Raw genomic sequence first — 16,651 nt, 5'->3', positions numbered from 1 at the left:
AATGTTACATGCTCTTTGAACTGTAAGAAATAACTTCCAAAAATGCATTTAGAAGAAAGTATCGGATTTGACACATATGTTTTACGTGTGAAATCTGTCTCTTCAATATAAAAAATGACCCTAAAATGATTAAAAGAGAAACTTTTTTCTAAAGATACTTTTGCTATGTTATTTTAAGATATCTAATTTAATGTTTGCTGATTATTGATTATCGCAATGATGTTTCATTTACTAAATGTATAAAAACTCCTTTTCCAAATGGTGAAAATTCTTTACAATATGATGACTTTATTTTCCAGATTTGGAGCGTGCAGCCTGCGCATTTGCTCTATTATGCATGGTGTCTATGGTAGCCGGCCTGATTACAGGTGCTTATGGTCTATTTGGTCACCATACAAGAGTTCTTGTTTGGGCATCGTGTTGCTCGTTAATATCTGGTATGAAAACGTTTTAATCTTACTCATTTCCCCTGGGAAGCCCTTTACCCATGTATTAACTTTTGATCATGCATTATTCACATTTGTTCGGCCATGCTATTCTCTGAGGATGCTTAAATATCCCCGGACAACCTAATTAAGAATCAAGTTTGCATTTGGCCAATAATCGTTCAAAGGAATGATTTCTGAATGATTAATCATATCCGTCAAATTCATTGAGAAATAAGTTTGTCATACGGCACAATTGGAAATAAATAATGCATCACTGACAGATATACAGTAAAAATTGAATCCAGGGTTATTTAATAATTCAAGGTCACTGAGAATAAATCTCGCAGAAAGCTGTGAAAATATTGAATGTCAGTACTAAAAGTTGTTGTTTTGTAGACCAATGGCTACCATTTTTATATTCCGAGTATCCTTTACAAATTAAACGTTTATTTTTTCTAAAACATCCATTTTACAGGTATGTTGCTTACTCTCGCAATAGCACTTTTCCATGGGAAATGTTATATTTTACGACGAACAGAACTATTACATGGATATCGCATCCCCCACAAGAAAATAATCAACGAATCACGAACGTACAGCTTTGGTTGGTCCTTTTATTTGGCCTGGATTTGTGTTTTCCTGTGTTTTACATCTTCCTATGTGTGGCTTTACAAAGCACAGGACCCGAAACAGACAAAACTTCCTAGTGTTAACTATATTCGACACAGGTACAGAAGAGGGAAGTACTCCTACTTCGAAGATTAACATACAATATTATTACGTAGAGACGTAGAAGAAGATTTTTTTACTGCTCTTTTACATAACGATATAAATTTATATTCACATAGTTTAGTTTGTAGAAAAGTGTATATTTTGCTCTATTTTACAAAAGATTAAGGAATTTATTATTGACAATCATAAGCCTTTACACCTTTATTTCATCATGCAATAAATCAAATATTTTTTATCACAATGACAAAACAAACAAACTGCCCACTTTTACACTCTCGCATTACCGTATGTATGATCCACATTAGTCCAAAATCTAAAACAATTTTTTTAAATATACATGATTTCGGTGAGTCTAATGAGTTTCAGCGAGACTTCTGAGCTAGATCTTATATAATGAAATTTAAATGTATATAGTCCTGTTGTCCGAAAAAAAAAGCATTTTTAGCTTCAATTTCAATTTTTACCAAAGGAAAACAATTAAAATTAGACATTGTAAAGCAATGTGAATTTTACATTCACTTTCTTCAGAATACCTTATGAAATCTTATCAAGGAAATCTCTGTTTAGCTTCATTTATTTTTTCCTGCATGCTTTAAGATTTTCAAGTTTTTTTAACAAATCTTTTCTGTCTCAAATTTCTTAATTTTCTTATTGCAAATGGAATATTATGACAATAAATACAAACGTTTGTTGATTATCAAAAAAATGTTATATATCCAATCTAAAATTATTTTCTCCATCTTGTAAGAACACTTGTTAAAATGTTAAAACTTACTTCGTTATCATTATATCTATATGTAGTATTTGTAGCATGTATATGTACAAGTATCCAATTTGGATTTTTATACCTATTTCATATCAGCACTATTAAAGTGAATAATATTTGTTATAAAAGTTAATGCACGTGATTTGAAAATAATAAATCCATACAAACAACTGTTGTTCTCTTCATTACTTTAAGATATTGAAGTTGAAGTGTTTTATGGTGACGTGCACTATCTAGTATCTTCTCATAAAATCCTGTACAGTATGGGACACTGCCCGGAGAGTTGACATTGACTTACTGAGACCGACAACCGCAGTTTTAATTTCGGAATCTCCTACACGAAGCACAGCACATAAATTTATATCCTCTGTATCTACATGTATTGCGTGTGGCGCCTCGACTGCAAAGTGAGATCTTGTCCACACAAAGTTCTACAAAGATAAAAACTTCATTTTGTTTATCAAATAATAAGGTAAAGTTGAAAATATAGAAAATACAAGTTAAAACTTCTGCTTCACATACTCACTTTACCCTACACCACTGAATTATTAACCACATACTAACTTTACCCTACACCACTGGATTATTAAACACATACTCACTTTACCCTACACCACTGGATTATTAAACACATACTCACTTTACCCTATACCACTGGATTATTAACCACATACTCACTTTACCCTACACCACTGGAGTATTATCCACATACTCACTTTACCCTACACCACTGGAGTATTAACCACATACTCACTTTACCCTACACCACTGGAGTATTATCCACATACTCACTTTACCCTACACCACTGGATTATTAACCACATATTACTTTACTCAATTTCACTGAATTATTTACCATATATTCATTTTACCCTACACAACTGGATTATTTACCATATACTCATTTTACCCTATACCACTGGATAATTAACCACATACTTGCCTTTGAAAATTGATTGAAACCTGAATTTCATGGGGGGGGGGGGGTATTTACACTAACTATATCTAAATACAATTAAAAGGTGTTAAATAGAAAGTCATTTTTGGAATGAATCCTCTAAATCTTAGTTAATAATTGTGTTTTAAACATACAGTGAAATTTTTCATTAATATGATGGCGAATATATATATATATATATATATATATATATATATATATATATATATATATATATATATATATATATATATATATATATATATATATATATATATATATATATAATTTACATCATTTTCTCAGATTAAAAAAGAGATTATGTGTTGGCTTCAACTTTACGGCAGAGGTGGCAAATGACACGTAGCATTATTCCCCATTTTTGACAATTTATTTATAGAGAATAAATAGGATACTTTCTAATAAATATTATTTTTATTTACTCAGTCAGAATGGTTTATTTGTATTCATAATGCAACTGCTTTTAAATGTCGAACTCATTTAAGAAATAGTTCCCAGAGGAGCCATATTAATCAATTTTTAAACATGTATATTTTCATAACATCTTAACTCTTTGAAACAAATATCATGCAAAACTTATGAGTTTCACCAAGCAGAGTTGCCAAGGGCATTCATGACGCAGAACCGCAATTAAAGATGACTAAAAATAAATTGCTGTTTAAATGTTACTTATGAAATAGATATAAAAAAAACTGTTTTACACTGGATCAGAGTTTTAAATTACTCTATATTTTTTCTCTCGATTGGATCATCCATTACATGACTACACACTCACTTCCGTTTCCATTGGTTCGTCCATTACATGACGTGCACACTCACTTCTGTTTATGAAATTGTTTATTTTATTTTATGCCGACGATACTGTAATACTTGAGGAAACTGCTGACGATCTTCAAAGAGCATTAAATGAATTTTACATACAGTATATTGTGAAAATTGGAGGTTGTGTGTGAATATTAAGCAAACAAAGATACTTATTTTCTCAAAGGGTAGACAACCAAAAAATAATTTTACATATCATGACAGTGTCATAGAAGTAGTCAAAGATTTTAATTATTTGGGAATTGTATTTTCTTGAACAGGCTCATTATGTAAAGCAAGAAAACACCTATGTGAACAAGCACAAAAGGCAATCTATAGTGTGATACGTAAAATTAGACAATTTAATCTACCCTTCGAATGTCAATTGGATCTGTTTGATAAAGTAGTTTTACCAGTATTGTTATATGGCTGTGAAATATGGGGTTATGAAAATATTGATATTATTGAACGAGTATATTTACGTTTTCTGAAACATATATTGAATTTAAAAAGTACTACTCCAAGTTATATGATTTATGGAGAAACTGGACGGTTTCCATTATATATAAATACTTACTCAAGATTGGTAAAATACTGGGCAAAACTTGTGTATGGAAAAGAAAACAAATTGTGTAGAATTGTATATATGTATTTACGTAAACAATATGATAAAGGAGAAATGACAAACTCTTGGATTTCATTTGTACAAAATATTTTTGACAGATGTGGTTTATCAAATATATGGTATGAGCAATATTTCTATAATGTAGAATGGATAACTGCTACAGTCAAACAAAGATTAAAAGATCAGTATATTCAAAAGTGGGATAGTGAAGTTCAGGAATCTTCAAAAAGTTTAAATTATAGAATTTTTAAAACCAATTTTGAGTGCGAAAAATATTTAACACTGTTATCATGTAAATTTAGAAAAACTTTAGTTAAATTTATAACCACAAACCACCATCTTCCAATTGAAATGGGTAGATGGAATGGTACTCAAAGAAATGAAAGATTTTGTAGCTTATGTGATAGTAATCAGATAGGAGATGAATATCATTATATTTTAGAATGTAATGCTTTAAACCAACCGAGAAAAATTTTTTTGAACCAAAACTTTTGTTCTAAGCCAAACACTATGAAGTTTTGTGAAGTTATGTGCCAAAATGATGTTGATTCTTTGAAAAAAATACGTATATTTATTACTAAGATTAATAGTATGGTCTGTTCTCCCTAGCTAGCTGAATTAATCTCACCTTTTGCTTGACCCACTGTATTGTATTATATGTATATATGTTTTATATGTTTATGTACCTCATGTACCATTTACATGGTTTTTGAGTGAATAAAATTGAAAAAATTGAATTGTTTCCATTGGTTCATTCATTATTTTACGTGCACACTCAATTCTGTTTCCAATGTTTCATTCATTACGTGACCTTCACACTCAATTATTATAATATGTTTTTATTGGTTCATTCATTACATGACGTACACACTCAATTCTGTTTCTATTGGTTCAATCATTACATGACGTACCATTGCGACACTCCGGCTGACTGCAAACTTTAGTGGTAACTGGACGGGTGCCTGGACACTCGGATGGGTTAAGATTTTCCTCGATCGACCCACAGAATATGTATCTCGTCTGCACTCCCACACCACAGGAAACGGAACACTTCAAAAAAAAAAAAAAAAAAAAAAAAAAAAAACAAGGAGGACACAAGTTTTAAAAGAAAGTTATATTGTTCAATTTCCTTGCCAGAATCTTCCTTAGAACCATATTTTCTATTCTTTCCTGACTATCATAATCCACACTTAGTGTAAATTACTTCAATATGATATACACATATACTAATTTTTACATGAAAAGGGAAAATTTTGAAAGTATATGCTTCCGATTGAATCAAATTGGTGATTTGTCATTCATTCTTGTCGTCGCATCATTTTTCTCCAGATGCAGAATATCAGTGCTGTATTCGATTTTCACCGATTTGTAAAAACGATCATTTTAATAGCACTGGTGGTTTTTGTTTACAAGTGTTTGAAAGTTTAATTTATATGTTCGTTTTGTTTGTTTATTTTAATAAATCGGAGCAGTGTGATTATGACATCGTGTAGGTAATCTTGGTAAAAGATTGATAAAATGAATATTTTAATACACAGACAAATGAAATAATGTAAGAAATTTTTTTTTTCAAAAATTCCCTTTTTCCAACAATATTTATGCCTTCCATTTTATAATTTCACAAAATTAATGTATGTTTCGTTTCTTTGTGGGAGATAGAATTCTCTTTGATATTCTTGCATCTTTAACTGCGAGGTAAGTTTTGTATGTAGGGGGAAATTATCCTACAATAATTCTCCAAACGTTACTATCTTTCCACTCGTCTCCTACTGTGATGTACATCAATGTACATATTGCCAATATCAAATCGTCTTTGTTCCCTTACAAACAGTAAACATGTTTAATTTCTTAATTAATTAGTACAACGGTTGACAATGTTTATAAGAATTTAACCACTGTCCCGTTTAATGGACGTGATATTTACTTTGTCCGGGTTGTCTTTGGAAGCAGTAACTTTTTTTAGAACCATTTAAAACATTAATTCAGAGTGACGTTGCTTTTTTTACAGTTTGTTTAACAGTGACGTCGCGTTTGTTTACTGTTTGTTTAACTCATGTAAACCTGATCTGATAATGTTCCCTTTGTTTGTTTTCCTTGAAATATTTTGCAACTGTGTTCCATATTTTGCACCAAGCTTGTCACGCTAAGGGTATGATATGGGAAATCTAATCTAACGTAACAACCTACTCTGAAATATCTAACTAAACAATGATATATCATACAGGGGTCTTCCTTTGTCGACAATAATTTTTAATTTGAATCTAGCAAATGTGTTTCTATCTAAGGACATAAATAAATTCGGTAATGGAACAAAAGTTTCATAACTATTGGAGATTTTGATTTTCAAAGAGGACAACGCTATCATTATACCCAAAGTGAGTGATGGATAATAAATGTTATATTGATGCACCTACCCGACCCCAGCTGTCGGTGACCCATTCTCGGGGGCAAGGTACTCTGTTGCAGGGATATGTAGTGTTAGGAAATAAAATATTTCTACAATGCTCCATATCATCTTCCACAGCTGTACCGTTATTTAAAAATTCTTTTTCGCAGGAATATTGGTAATACTGAATGCCTTTACTCCCACATGTCTCTGAACACTCGGAAAGGTACGGAGATTGAGTAATTCTGTATCTCCAAGAAACACAGGGTATTCTATTACAAGAACGCGTTTCAGATATATCTGGTAAATTTTTGCAGAAAGATGAAGAAGTTGGAATGACTGAGCCATCTGCTGATACCTTTTCACACACATGTATTTTTCGTTGAACACCATCTTCACCACAGGAGGTAGAGCAAGCAGTCCAATCGAATGCCTCACTCCACTGATAATGTTCACAAGGGCCTAATGAACAAGGTCTCTCATAATGAGCCTTATGAATATGACTACAGAGATGTTCGTCAGCCGCTGGTATCGTTGTATTGTTCTTATAAACTTCAAAGCACTTGAAAAGTGCGGATTGGGTACCTCCTCCACAAGATACTGAACACTCTGTCCACTGTGGCACCATGATCCAGCTATACACCTTAGATTCGCAGGGAACTCTGTTACAGTCTTCGGTTATAACAGGATAAGACATATTACTGCAAAACGAAGAATCTACATCTTCCATTGTTTTGTTTAAATATACTTTTGAACAAGAAAACGTTTGTGTACGAATCCCTTGAGTCCCACAGGTTGAGCTACATTCACTCCAGGATTGCGACAGCCATTTAAAACTGAAACAGTCAAATCTATTACATGGTCTAGTGACATTGGCACTACCTGACTCATCACAAAAGTCATCCTCTACGTTTTTCATGGCATATTCATATGTCACATCGAAACATCTGTACAACTGATGTTGAATACCCTCTTCTCCACATTCATGTGAGCAGGTAGACCAGTCTTTGACTAACAGCCAATCGTAAGTGGCCTGATAACACGGTACATAACTACATGGCCGAATCTCATCCTCTTCTTGAAATTCGGAACATTTTGACATAGTCACTTTTACAGTTTCATTTCTAGAATTTACCAGAACGCATTCCTTCAACCTAGTTTGATACCTGTTTTCACCACATGTGGCTGAACAAGGTCCCCAGTTTTTCGTGGGTGATAGTTTGTATGATTCTGTTATACAAGGTTGTCTATTGCACTCCGTGGTTTTCTTTGGTTTAACACCTTCACACATTGTGTCATCTACTTTTCTCTTCGAATCGTCTGCACAGTAATATATCTTGGTTCTTTCACCACTGCTACCACAAGTATTTGAGCAGTCACCCCACTTTCCTGTGTCTGTCCAGATATATTCCTGGCACCTGACCCTGTTACAAGCTCGGGAGTATGTTGGAGGGGGAAGAACCTTGTCACATAAGGACAAGTCTACCTCCTCTATCTTGCCATTTGTCTCCTTTTCACAAGTGTATAATTGATGTTGTACGCCATTTATACCACAGGTTTCATTACAGTCTGTCCAGTCATTTAGCATTGCCCACCTAAACCTAAAAATATACTTAAAAGATAAAAGTCAAGAATCTACCAAAGGTTGACTTCAAATGCATTTAATGCACTTGAAAATGAACCTCAATTTTTGCAATTAAACATAAGTAACCCGGGAACATTTTGTTTCCACAAAAAAATCCTCAAAATAGTTGTCTTCGACTTTAGAATTTGTATTTTTGCCCGAAATTTCTTTTTTCTCATTCTTCTTCTCATACAATACGGTCAACATTTTTACCATCATAGAAAGTCGTATACAGACTTCATTTCCAATTCTGATTAACTCGCTTGATGTTTGCTATGAAGTATAATTCCTGACCTCAGACAAATTATTTACTTTAACGGCAGGAAAATAAGTCTCTATTAGAACATTTATATCCTTTAATTCAGGATGATAAAATCAGTTATATCAATATCACCTTAGAATAGTTTGTTATGTTCATCATTACCTCTTTGTAACTTTGAACCTTTTTCAGGAGAAATCCAATGTTTCAATGTACTTGAGCATTTTTTTTTTGTTTAAATCTTTTAAACCTCTAATCTCTTTTCATACAATTACATGTGTAAATAAACACATTTATTTTACTCACTGATGAGCTCTGCACGCAATTCTGTCGCATTTATGCGGTTTTCCTGTCGGGTCCTTCAAGTACTGACACTTTTCTCTGTCCACTTTTGTGTCATTTTCTTTACTGTAGCAGCCATAGATAAGTCTCTGCTCACCTGGAAAAGAGAAATATCTTTTCATATACATAAGTTTATTGTTAATCTCAGTTCAGATTTAATAAAATAGATTATGATCTATAATCACCTGTTCCACAAGTTACGGAACAGTCCGTCCACCCTTCGTACTTATAGTAATACATCATTTTTTCATGAGTATTATCGTCTTTTGAAATCGTGTAGTGGTATTCGTAGGATGCATAAGAATTTCTATTACCCGGAAATACCTGTAGCAATGCATAAAAATCGTTTACTTCACAAAAAATGTTTATCATTGGGCTTAATTGGTAGTTTGCCATATTAAATTTATGAATGTTTCTCACCAAGACTTCTAGTCTGCTCTGAATTGGACCTTTTGATTGAAGTTTTTCTGGATAGCTGTTCTTGTACACAAACCAAGCTCCAGCTGCGGCAAACTCACGTGATGGACCACGTGAACGCCCGCCATTTAAGATATACGTGCCATATCTAGGGTTCTGAAGAGCTTTATACGGAGAGAAAAATCAAACGGTTGTTTAATATTTATTCTCAAAAATAAGGATAAATTTGCAGCGACTCATATTCATACCGATAAAATGTGACGCTGTAGATAGCTCTTTGATTGTGATGTCCCTCGCCCCTTTTGGTAGTAAGAGTAAATCTACGTAGACTGTTTGGGCTGGAACACACAACGTTGAAATTTTAATCTTGATTACAGATATTGACATACACTCACATCTTTTTTTAAGTATATATTCATTTGTATAAATATTGTATAATATACTAATACACAGACAGTTCCAAGATAATATGATAATACACTTAATCAATAATATTAACCTAAAATAATACGTTAATTAACATTGTTTACACAAGGTTTATTATTCTTCCATCAATTCATCTGTTTATACTAGTACACTCGTATCTTTTAACAATATTTCCTTTCAATAAAAATTCTATCCATCTTACAAGAACGAAAACTTTTTCTTTCTACCTGCATTGAATTTTTTGTGGAATCTTCCCTTCACTGTTTTACACTGAGAGCCATCGCCTTTACATATTCCACATCTGTCTTCCTTGGCCGTGGAATTCATTTTCCCGTCACAGCCTACATCCTTTGTTAAAAGATAAAAATATGGATTTATTCTCATATTAAATGGAAAGTGAAGAACATTGTAATAAAATACTATTTACAATGCATTTTCCGTCCACACAGATGTTACTTCGATCGTCATAAGAACAAGGGACGCCATTATCCACAGGAATGTTGTCAAACGTTGCAATTTCTCCGTTAAGACTGGAAACGCATGACAGGACGCACAATTTCTCAGCTACAACAGAAAAGAATAGGAAAGGGTGTTGAATTGTTTTTCGTGCAAAATAAACTTGTCATAGGCTGTTTTTGTGATTTTTTAAAATTCCTTTGACATCCATATATACATGAAGATTGAAATAGGTGAAGATATAATGAACAGTGAATGGTTTTTAAAAAAACCTACAAACAACAGACCCCAAAACATTTCAAAGCTAGAATCAAGGTTGTTGATATCCCTGACCTATCAACTTATTTGTCAGTAGCCTGCCTCGGTTTAAAACTGACTGTCCTCAGATTATGCTCTTCAGTATCGAACAAGTTGGGATACCATATGCAGGTGAAAGCGGAATATTACTATATAAATAAGTAAAGTTGACGGTGGAAAAGCTCTATATCAGTAAAATATCCATATATGAAGCATGCAGATGTGGCAGACTCTGTGATGTCTTTTAATTCAAGTTCACTGGAATATATCAAGTCGACATATGAATGGAAGTAACTATTGTTAATTGATAAAACGTCGTTGATATATCTGAATACTGAGTTGAAGACCACAGCATCACCTCATCATATTGAAACTGACTATAAAATGATCTTACGATCCTTGACTTGGTATGGCATCCAGTGATGTTGTCCAGACCTTACTCCCATTGAGTCTAACATGGAACACTGTACCTTACGAACATCTGTAAATGAGGTACAATCCTGAAATACAGACATTTCTTACTGGCAGATTCTTCTAAAAGGTTGCAGTCTCGGGTAAGTGACTTTAAATATTCAATACTTACTGTAGATTTGCAAGTATCCATCTCGTCGCTCGGTCCGGTACACTCTTTTCCATCATACTTAGGTCTGCATTCACATGTATATTCATTTTAAATATCTATGTTCATCTAACATAGCTAATCTTAAATTTAAAAATAAAATGCTAAGAAAATAATTTCATTTGGTATACTTGAATATATTTACTCTGGATTAGTGCAGTCGCGTGTCCTTTGACGTAACCCAACACCACAAGCAGACGAACACGAGGTCCATTTTCCCCAGGAGCTCCAACCTCCGTTAACAGGTGTGTGATGACCGAAATAAACACAACGATGGTTTTCACAATGCTAGAGAAGAAATACTTTCTAAGCTTGCTTTGACACACCCCGCATAATGTGTAATGTATATATGTAATCAATACACAAGAAATATTAAAAGAAGTGCTTGAGATCTTGCTCCGATGTGTCCGAGGCTCTTTTTAGAGCTCAACCTCACTTTTTCACTATGAATTCCTTTGGTAAAATAAGACTGAAATCAAAACTTAGCTCATCTACGTTTATGGCCCCTGAGCCTGGTATAAGTCAAAAAATCACATGTCAATGACAATGTTAAGAATATTATGTTTGAAATAGGCAGAAAAAGTCGTACCTTTTCGGGTCCACATGGCGTCCCCTCTAGAGGAGGTGATCGCTTGGTCTTGCACATTCCATTCCCTCGATCCCCAGGACCAGAGCACCACAGCATCGCGCATATATCTCCATAAAACTAAACAATAAACAGATTTAAAGATGAATCAGACATGGCTTAAAGTGTAATGTATATGTTTATTTTTAATGAACAATTGCAAATCAGACTTAAATGAAGTCTTTACTTTGAAGGCATGTATAAGGACTCTGATTGTAAGAGCTTTCGCTGTGAGATGAAAATGTTCACTTTAATTATTCTCCTGTGCTAGGCGATGGATTATCTTAAGCCTACAAAAGAACGTACCCGCTGACATAGAACATTACCGGCCCCGAACTCGTTACGACACTGCTCCGAGAGTGAGAACTGTTTTCCTAGAGGTGGTTCAACAAATGTTGATGTAGATGGTCTGTTATTCAAGCATGTCAGTGACCTATTTATGAAAAAAATATATATTTTAACTCTTTAATACGGTCATGATATGTGATATGTACATTATATTCGCAACCCCAGCAAACGTCCCCCAAGTAAACATGTATACTAGAGTATACGTGTACCTAATTTACCCTTGGTTTGTAAAACGAAAACGAATGCCAGTGGTTTTTATTTAAAAGTACATTATTTTGTATTTTCAAATATACACACGGTATGACTTCTTTCATTTTCTTGTTACTGCAGTCTGTCCACCAGTAATGTTGTAGATTTGATCTCACCATAGCATTCATGATACTTGTTTCATACTGACGACCAGAACACGTGTTACCGTGACCATTGTGAAATAATCCAAATCTTTGAAGAATTCAACAAAAAAGTTGGTTGAAAAAGTATTCACTGCATTTTTTTACAGTTAGCTAGGTATAATTGATCAATCAAGTTTTATTCAGATAAAAAGTACTAAATTATACGTAGGAAATTGGTAAGTCAATTTAGGAAATCATACTTTTATATCATTTTCGTTAAATACAGTTTAAATCGTTCTGTACTAATACAATTGTTTAAAATATTTTTAGCGACTTGAACAAAATTCATTCACATAAACAAAATTCTGATTTCAATGATAAAGAGATTTTCTTCCCAAAACACTTCTATAAAGAATATACATGCACAGTTTTATGAACTCACACATGAGCCACCTCGTGGGCAATAATGAATGCTGATGTGAAACCTTCGTCCTTCACCACAGCGCAGCTTCGGCTTGGGTTACACATCCCAGTGATTGGGGCGTAACCTGTACGTAACATATTAACTTTGGTTAAGTGGCTTTTCCTTAATAACGTGTAATAGTCTCAAATTTAATGACAGTCACCCTATAATCGCACATTTGGAAACATGCCAGAATTTACCTACTCTAATACAAAAAATAAATTTTCAGCAACAACAAAATTCTACTAAGAGCAAATATCAAAATCAGTCACAAGAGGCACAACACAAAGTCAAGGTCTCTAGTTAGGGGAATTCTATAGGAAAAGTACTCACTCGTTTTTCTCTGATTAATAGAATGTGGTAAAACAAAATTAAACGTATACAGATAAAATGTTTCAGATAAAACAGATAACTTTTTCATTTTGAGAGAAGTTTTATAGAATGAAATTGTAAGTTACATTTGAAATAAACACAGAGTTGTTGCAAGCAAAGCTAATATAATTTGTTTATAATTTTCTCCTGTAAATTACGTACTCGCACAATAAAGCTTTTATTGACTTCATGGGAGGTTGTGGAAAAGGATTTATCAGATTGAAAGTAAAATTAATAAACCATCGATATCTTTCTTTACGGTCTAAATGTTTTTTTATCTTCTTCAAAATGATAAATCCTTGCATCTTTGCATACACAGTCAATAATTACAGAATTAATCTATCACACCACAAGCAGCTGCACACTAATACGCAATAAAACATCAAATAAAGTCTACTGGTTTCTCAACTTTTATCACCCTTGTGATATTCCTAAGCCGGTATCCTCGCCGTGGGTGATATACCCACATTCGCTTGGTAACTGGAAAGAATTTAGTGCATTTCAAATGGATTATTTCAATTCTAACGTAGTATGACCTATCCTTTTTTTATGAACAATTACATCCACGTTTCGTCTCTGCACAATTAAACAAGCATTATATTTTCTTTTATTTTGCAATACTGTAATTCTATGTCTTTCTTTTATAACTATATGGTTCCTATTCATTTTTTTCAATGTTTCCAAATAAAAAATATGTAAGTTCTAAGAAACTCATTTTTCAGTACCTGGTAAATTTCTTCAATTAACTATAGAATGACTTACTTTCTACTGCTTATTTAGTTACTGATTATTTAGGTATTAATTAAGATTTAAATAAATTTTTACCTGCAGGGCCTATCCCAGTTCTCGTTAGAAGTACAGCGACGTCAAAATGATATCCTCCATTGCCGTTCATTTTGTTGTAAGCCTGTTTAGTTGTCCATCTACAGAAGTTATCCACAGTTTTTCTGGCATCGTTACGGGAAATTATATCGCTCTCCTGATCACGTGACAAATATTTTTAAAAAAATGAACAAAACAGCATCATAAAAATTAAAAATTTTCTTTGCGAATTAGAACATGGATAAAAATCCCACCACATGCATAAAAGGGTCGTAAAAAGTTACCGTTTGTTTGTCAGTCTCCAGAGTTTTAACAGTAATAACTTCTATATCAACAGTCAAAGTTTTGTGTTTATATATGCTGTTCACCTGCAATGCAATATTATGATTAAATTATTGCCTTCAACTCCTTTGAACATCAATACTTCAATCACGTTTTGCTTTGCCTATTTAGATCAAGTCATGTGCCTTACAATGTTCATTAGAGTTAGTAGATAGGTGTCCAGTTTGTCTTTGCCCACTAGGGCTGTGACACTTGTATCTGCTGCAATGAGGACCTCCAGATATTTCCTGCCACCGTTTGTTTGCCTTTTTGTCCTTTTAAGGTGTCTTTCGATTGGCCGCATACGTCCAATATCTGTTTGGAAAAAAGTTCTTAATACAAAATAAAATAAGAAGAAATTAAGGAGTTTAAAATCAAATCTGATTAAGTTTAAGATCACCTTTTGGAATGGAACACAGTTTTATATAATGTGTCGGTGCATTGCTGTCTTCTTTGGATTTCAGATGATCAATTGAAATTTCGTAGTCTTCTGTCTGGATGTAGCCATTCTGCGAAGATAAAACTCAATAAAGCTTCGAAATTATATATTTTCTGAAATATATTTTGTAATCGGCAAGATTATCAACATTTTACTATGTTTTATGCCAAGTCTTTCAAAAATAACAAGAAGTCTGTGAGCGAATGCTCACTAGTAATACCCCCGCTCTGATTTGAATATACGGTTACCCTTTCATGTTGACATCGAACTCATACAAAAATGAATCCCACCATTTTGCATGCCTAAACAAAGATTGTGCTTAAATTTCAAGCATCTTCGCTGAGTAGTTGCTAAGAAAACTGTGACGGAAATTTGGTATGGACAGACGCACGCATAAACAGGAAGTTGTCGTCAGATTTAAACAAAAATGAATCCCACCATATGGCATGCCTAAACAAAGATTGTGCTAAAATTTCAAGCATCTGTGATGAGTAGTTGCTGAGAAAACTGCAACGAAAAATTTGTTATGGATAGACGCACGGATAAACAGGAAGTTGACATCGGATTCGTACAAAAATGAATCTGATCATATGGCATGCCTAAACAAAGATTGTGCTAAAATTTCAAGCATCTTTGATGAGTAAGTGCTGAGAAAACTGCGACGAAAATTAGTTACGGACAGACACACAGACACACGGACACAGACAGACAGAAAGACACACAAGGGTAAAACAGTATACCCCCCTCTCCTTCGGAGCGGGGGTATAATTAGTAAACCTAGAACCTATTTGTAATGCATGACAATATGTTTCTTTTTCATACCAATCCTTCACACAGAGAGACGGCCACGAAGCTTCTATCCTGACCAATAACGGATCCCTGATAGTAACAGTCGTCCAGTACTGTCTTGGAGTATGTGATATTTCCGGAAGTCCACTCTCTGTATCGCCGGCTTGTGTGAATGTTCTGTTTATAAAGTTCCAGGGTGAAGGAGCCAGTGTTCAGTGGTATGGTTATATATAAATCCCATGGATTCCCCCTTCCTTTATGACCTTCAGAACCTGTCCAGTTGTCCAGTGGTTCAAATGAGAGATTGGACACGAATTTCCCACTGATGCTAGATATAAACGGGGTATCGAGAATGTGTTGTTCTTGCAGGCAACTAGTGTTACGGTATTCTGAAGAAAATAAACAGAATTTAACAAAGTCAGATAAGTCTTAGTTGATATCATTTATACCCTCATTAACTTTTGGAAATAAAATACTAGTATAATATGAAAAACCACTGTTAAACTTTAGTTCAGTTTCTGATATAAGAGTTCAAATATATTATTTCTAAAAATTCCAAATTATTTTAAGTAATTTTGAACTGGATACTTTTAAGGTGTACATACCAGAAATGGCTTTTGTTCCTAGCATTAGTTTCTAAAATTAAAATTTGACGGTTGACAACAAACAATAAAATTATATTTAAAATTCATTTCACACGTATAAAGGTTGATTGTTTTATAGGCTTATGATAAAAAAATTAGTAGAGTGCACCAGCAATAGAAAAAAAAAAGAACTTACCAAAATACAGACGATTTGAAGCAGAGAATTCATGATAAAATCAGCTTTCATTTTCAAGTTCAAAACTTAAATGCATTGTCAGCAATGCACATTTTAAGAATAAGCAGTCTTTTGAAATTCAAAAAAACCAAAGCAATCAATGTCCTGAATGAAACATGTGTTTTTAAATGAAGACAGACAATTTTACGCAATATCTTGCGAAGCTCTTGCCAGAATTTGAGCAA

General features: G+C 33.5%; 2 protein-coding genes across 2 annotated transcripts in view; one reads left to right on the top strand and one right to left on the bottom strand.

The window, feature by feature from the left end:
- LOC133174837 (uncharacterized) overlaps positions 1–1,370 on the top strand; it is a 21,026-nt gene extending 19,656 nt beyond the window's left edge. The window contains exons 3-4 of the mRNA XM_061309935.1: positions 300–437; positions 904–1,370. Coding sequence (XP_061165919.1) covers positions 300–437; positions 904–1,193 — 428 coding nt within the window. The 3' untranslated portion in view covers positions 1,194–1,370. The remainder of the gene's footprint in view (positions 1–299; positions 438–903) is intronic.
- On the bottom strand, positions 1,347–16,651 carry LOC133174836 (A disintegrin and metalloproteinase with thrombospondin motifs 3-like). Its single transcript, XM_061309934.1, has 23 exons — positions 16,428–16,651; positions 16,253–16,283; positions 15,681–16,036; positions 14,820–14,928; positions 14,571–14,734; positions 14,383–14,466; positions 14,102–14,255; positions 12,884–12,989; positions 12,407–12,550; positions 12,068–12,194; positions 11,726–11,842; positions 11,282–11,424; positions 11,101–11,164; positions 10,912–11,017; positions 10,192–10,328; positions 9,992–10,112; positions 9,587–9,676; positions 9,342–9,502; positions 9,107–9,245; positions 8,886–9,018; positions 6,725–8,297; positions 5,222–5,360; positions 1,347–2,357 (listed from the first exon to the last, which is right to left on the bottom strand). The coding sequence occupies exons 1-23, from the start codon at positions 16,476–16,478 to the stop codon at positions 2,245–2,247; spliced, it is 4,362 nt and encodes a 1,453-aa protein (XP_061165918.1). The 5' UTR covers positions 16,479–16,651; the 3' UTR covers positions 1,347–2,244.

This window comes from Saccostrea echinata, unplaced genomic scaffold, assembly GCF_033153115.1.
Source record: "Saccostrea echinata isolate AGI-Se365-2 ecotype Australia unplaced genomic scaffold, CSIRO_AGI_Sech_v1 ptg000060l, whole genome shotgun sequence".
Classification (NCBI taxonomy): domain Eukaryota; kingdom Metazoa; phylum Mollusca; class Bivalvia; order Ostreida; family Ostreidae; genus Saccostrea; species Saccostrea echinata.
Note: the sequence above shows the minus strand (reverse complement) of the source record. Positions and strands in the feature narration are given on the sequence as shown.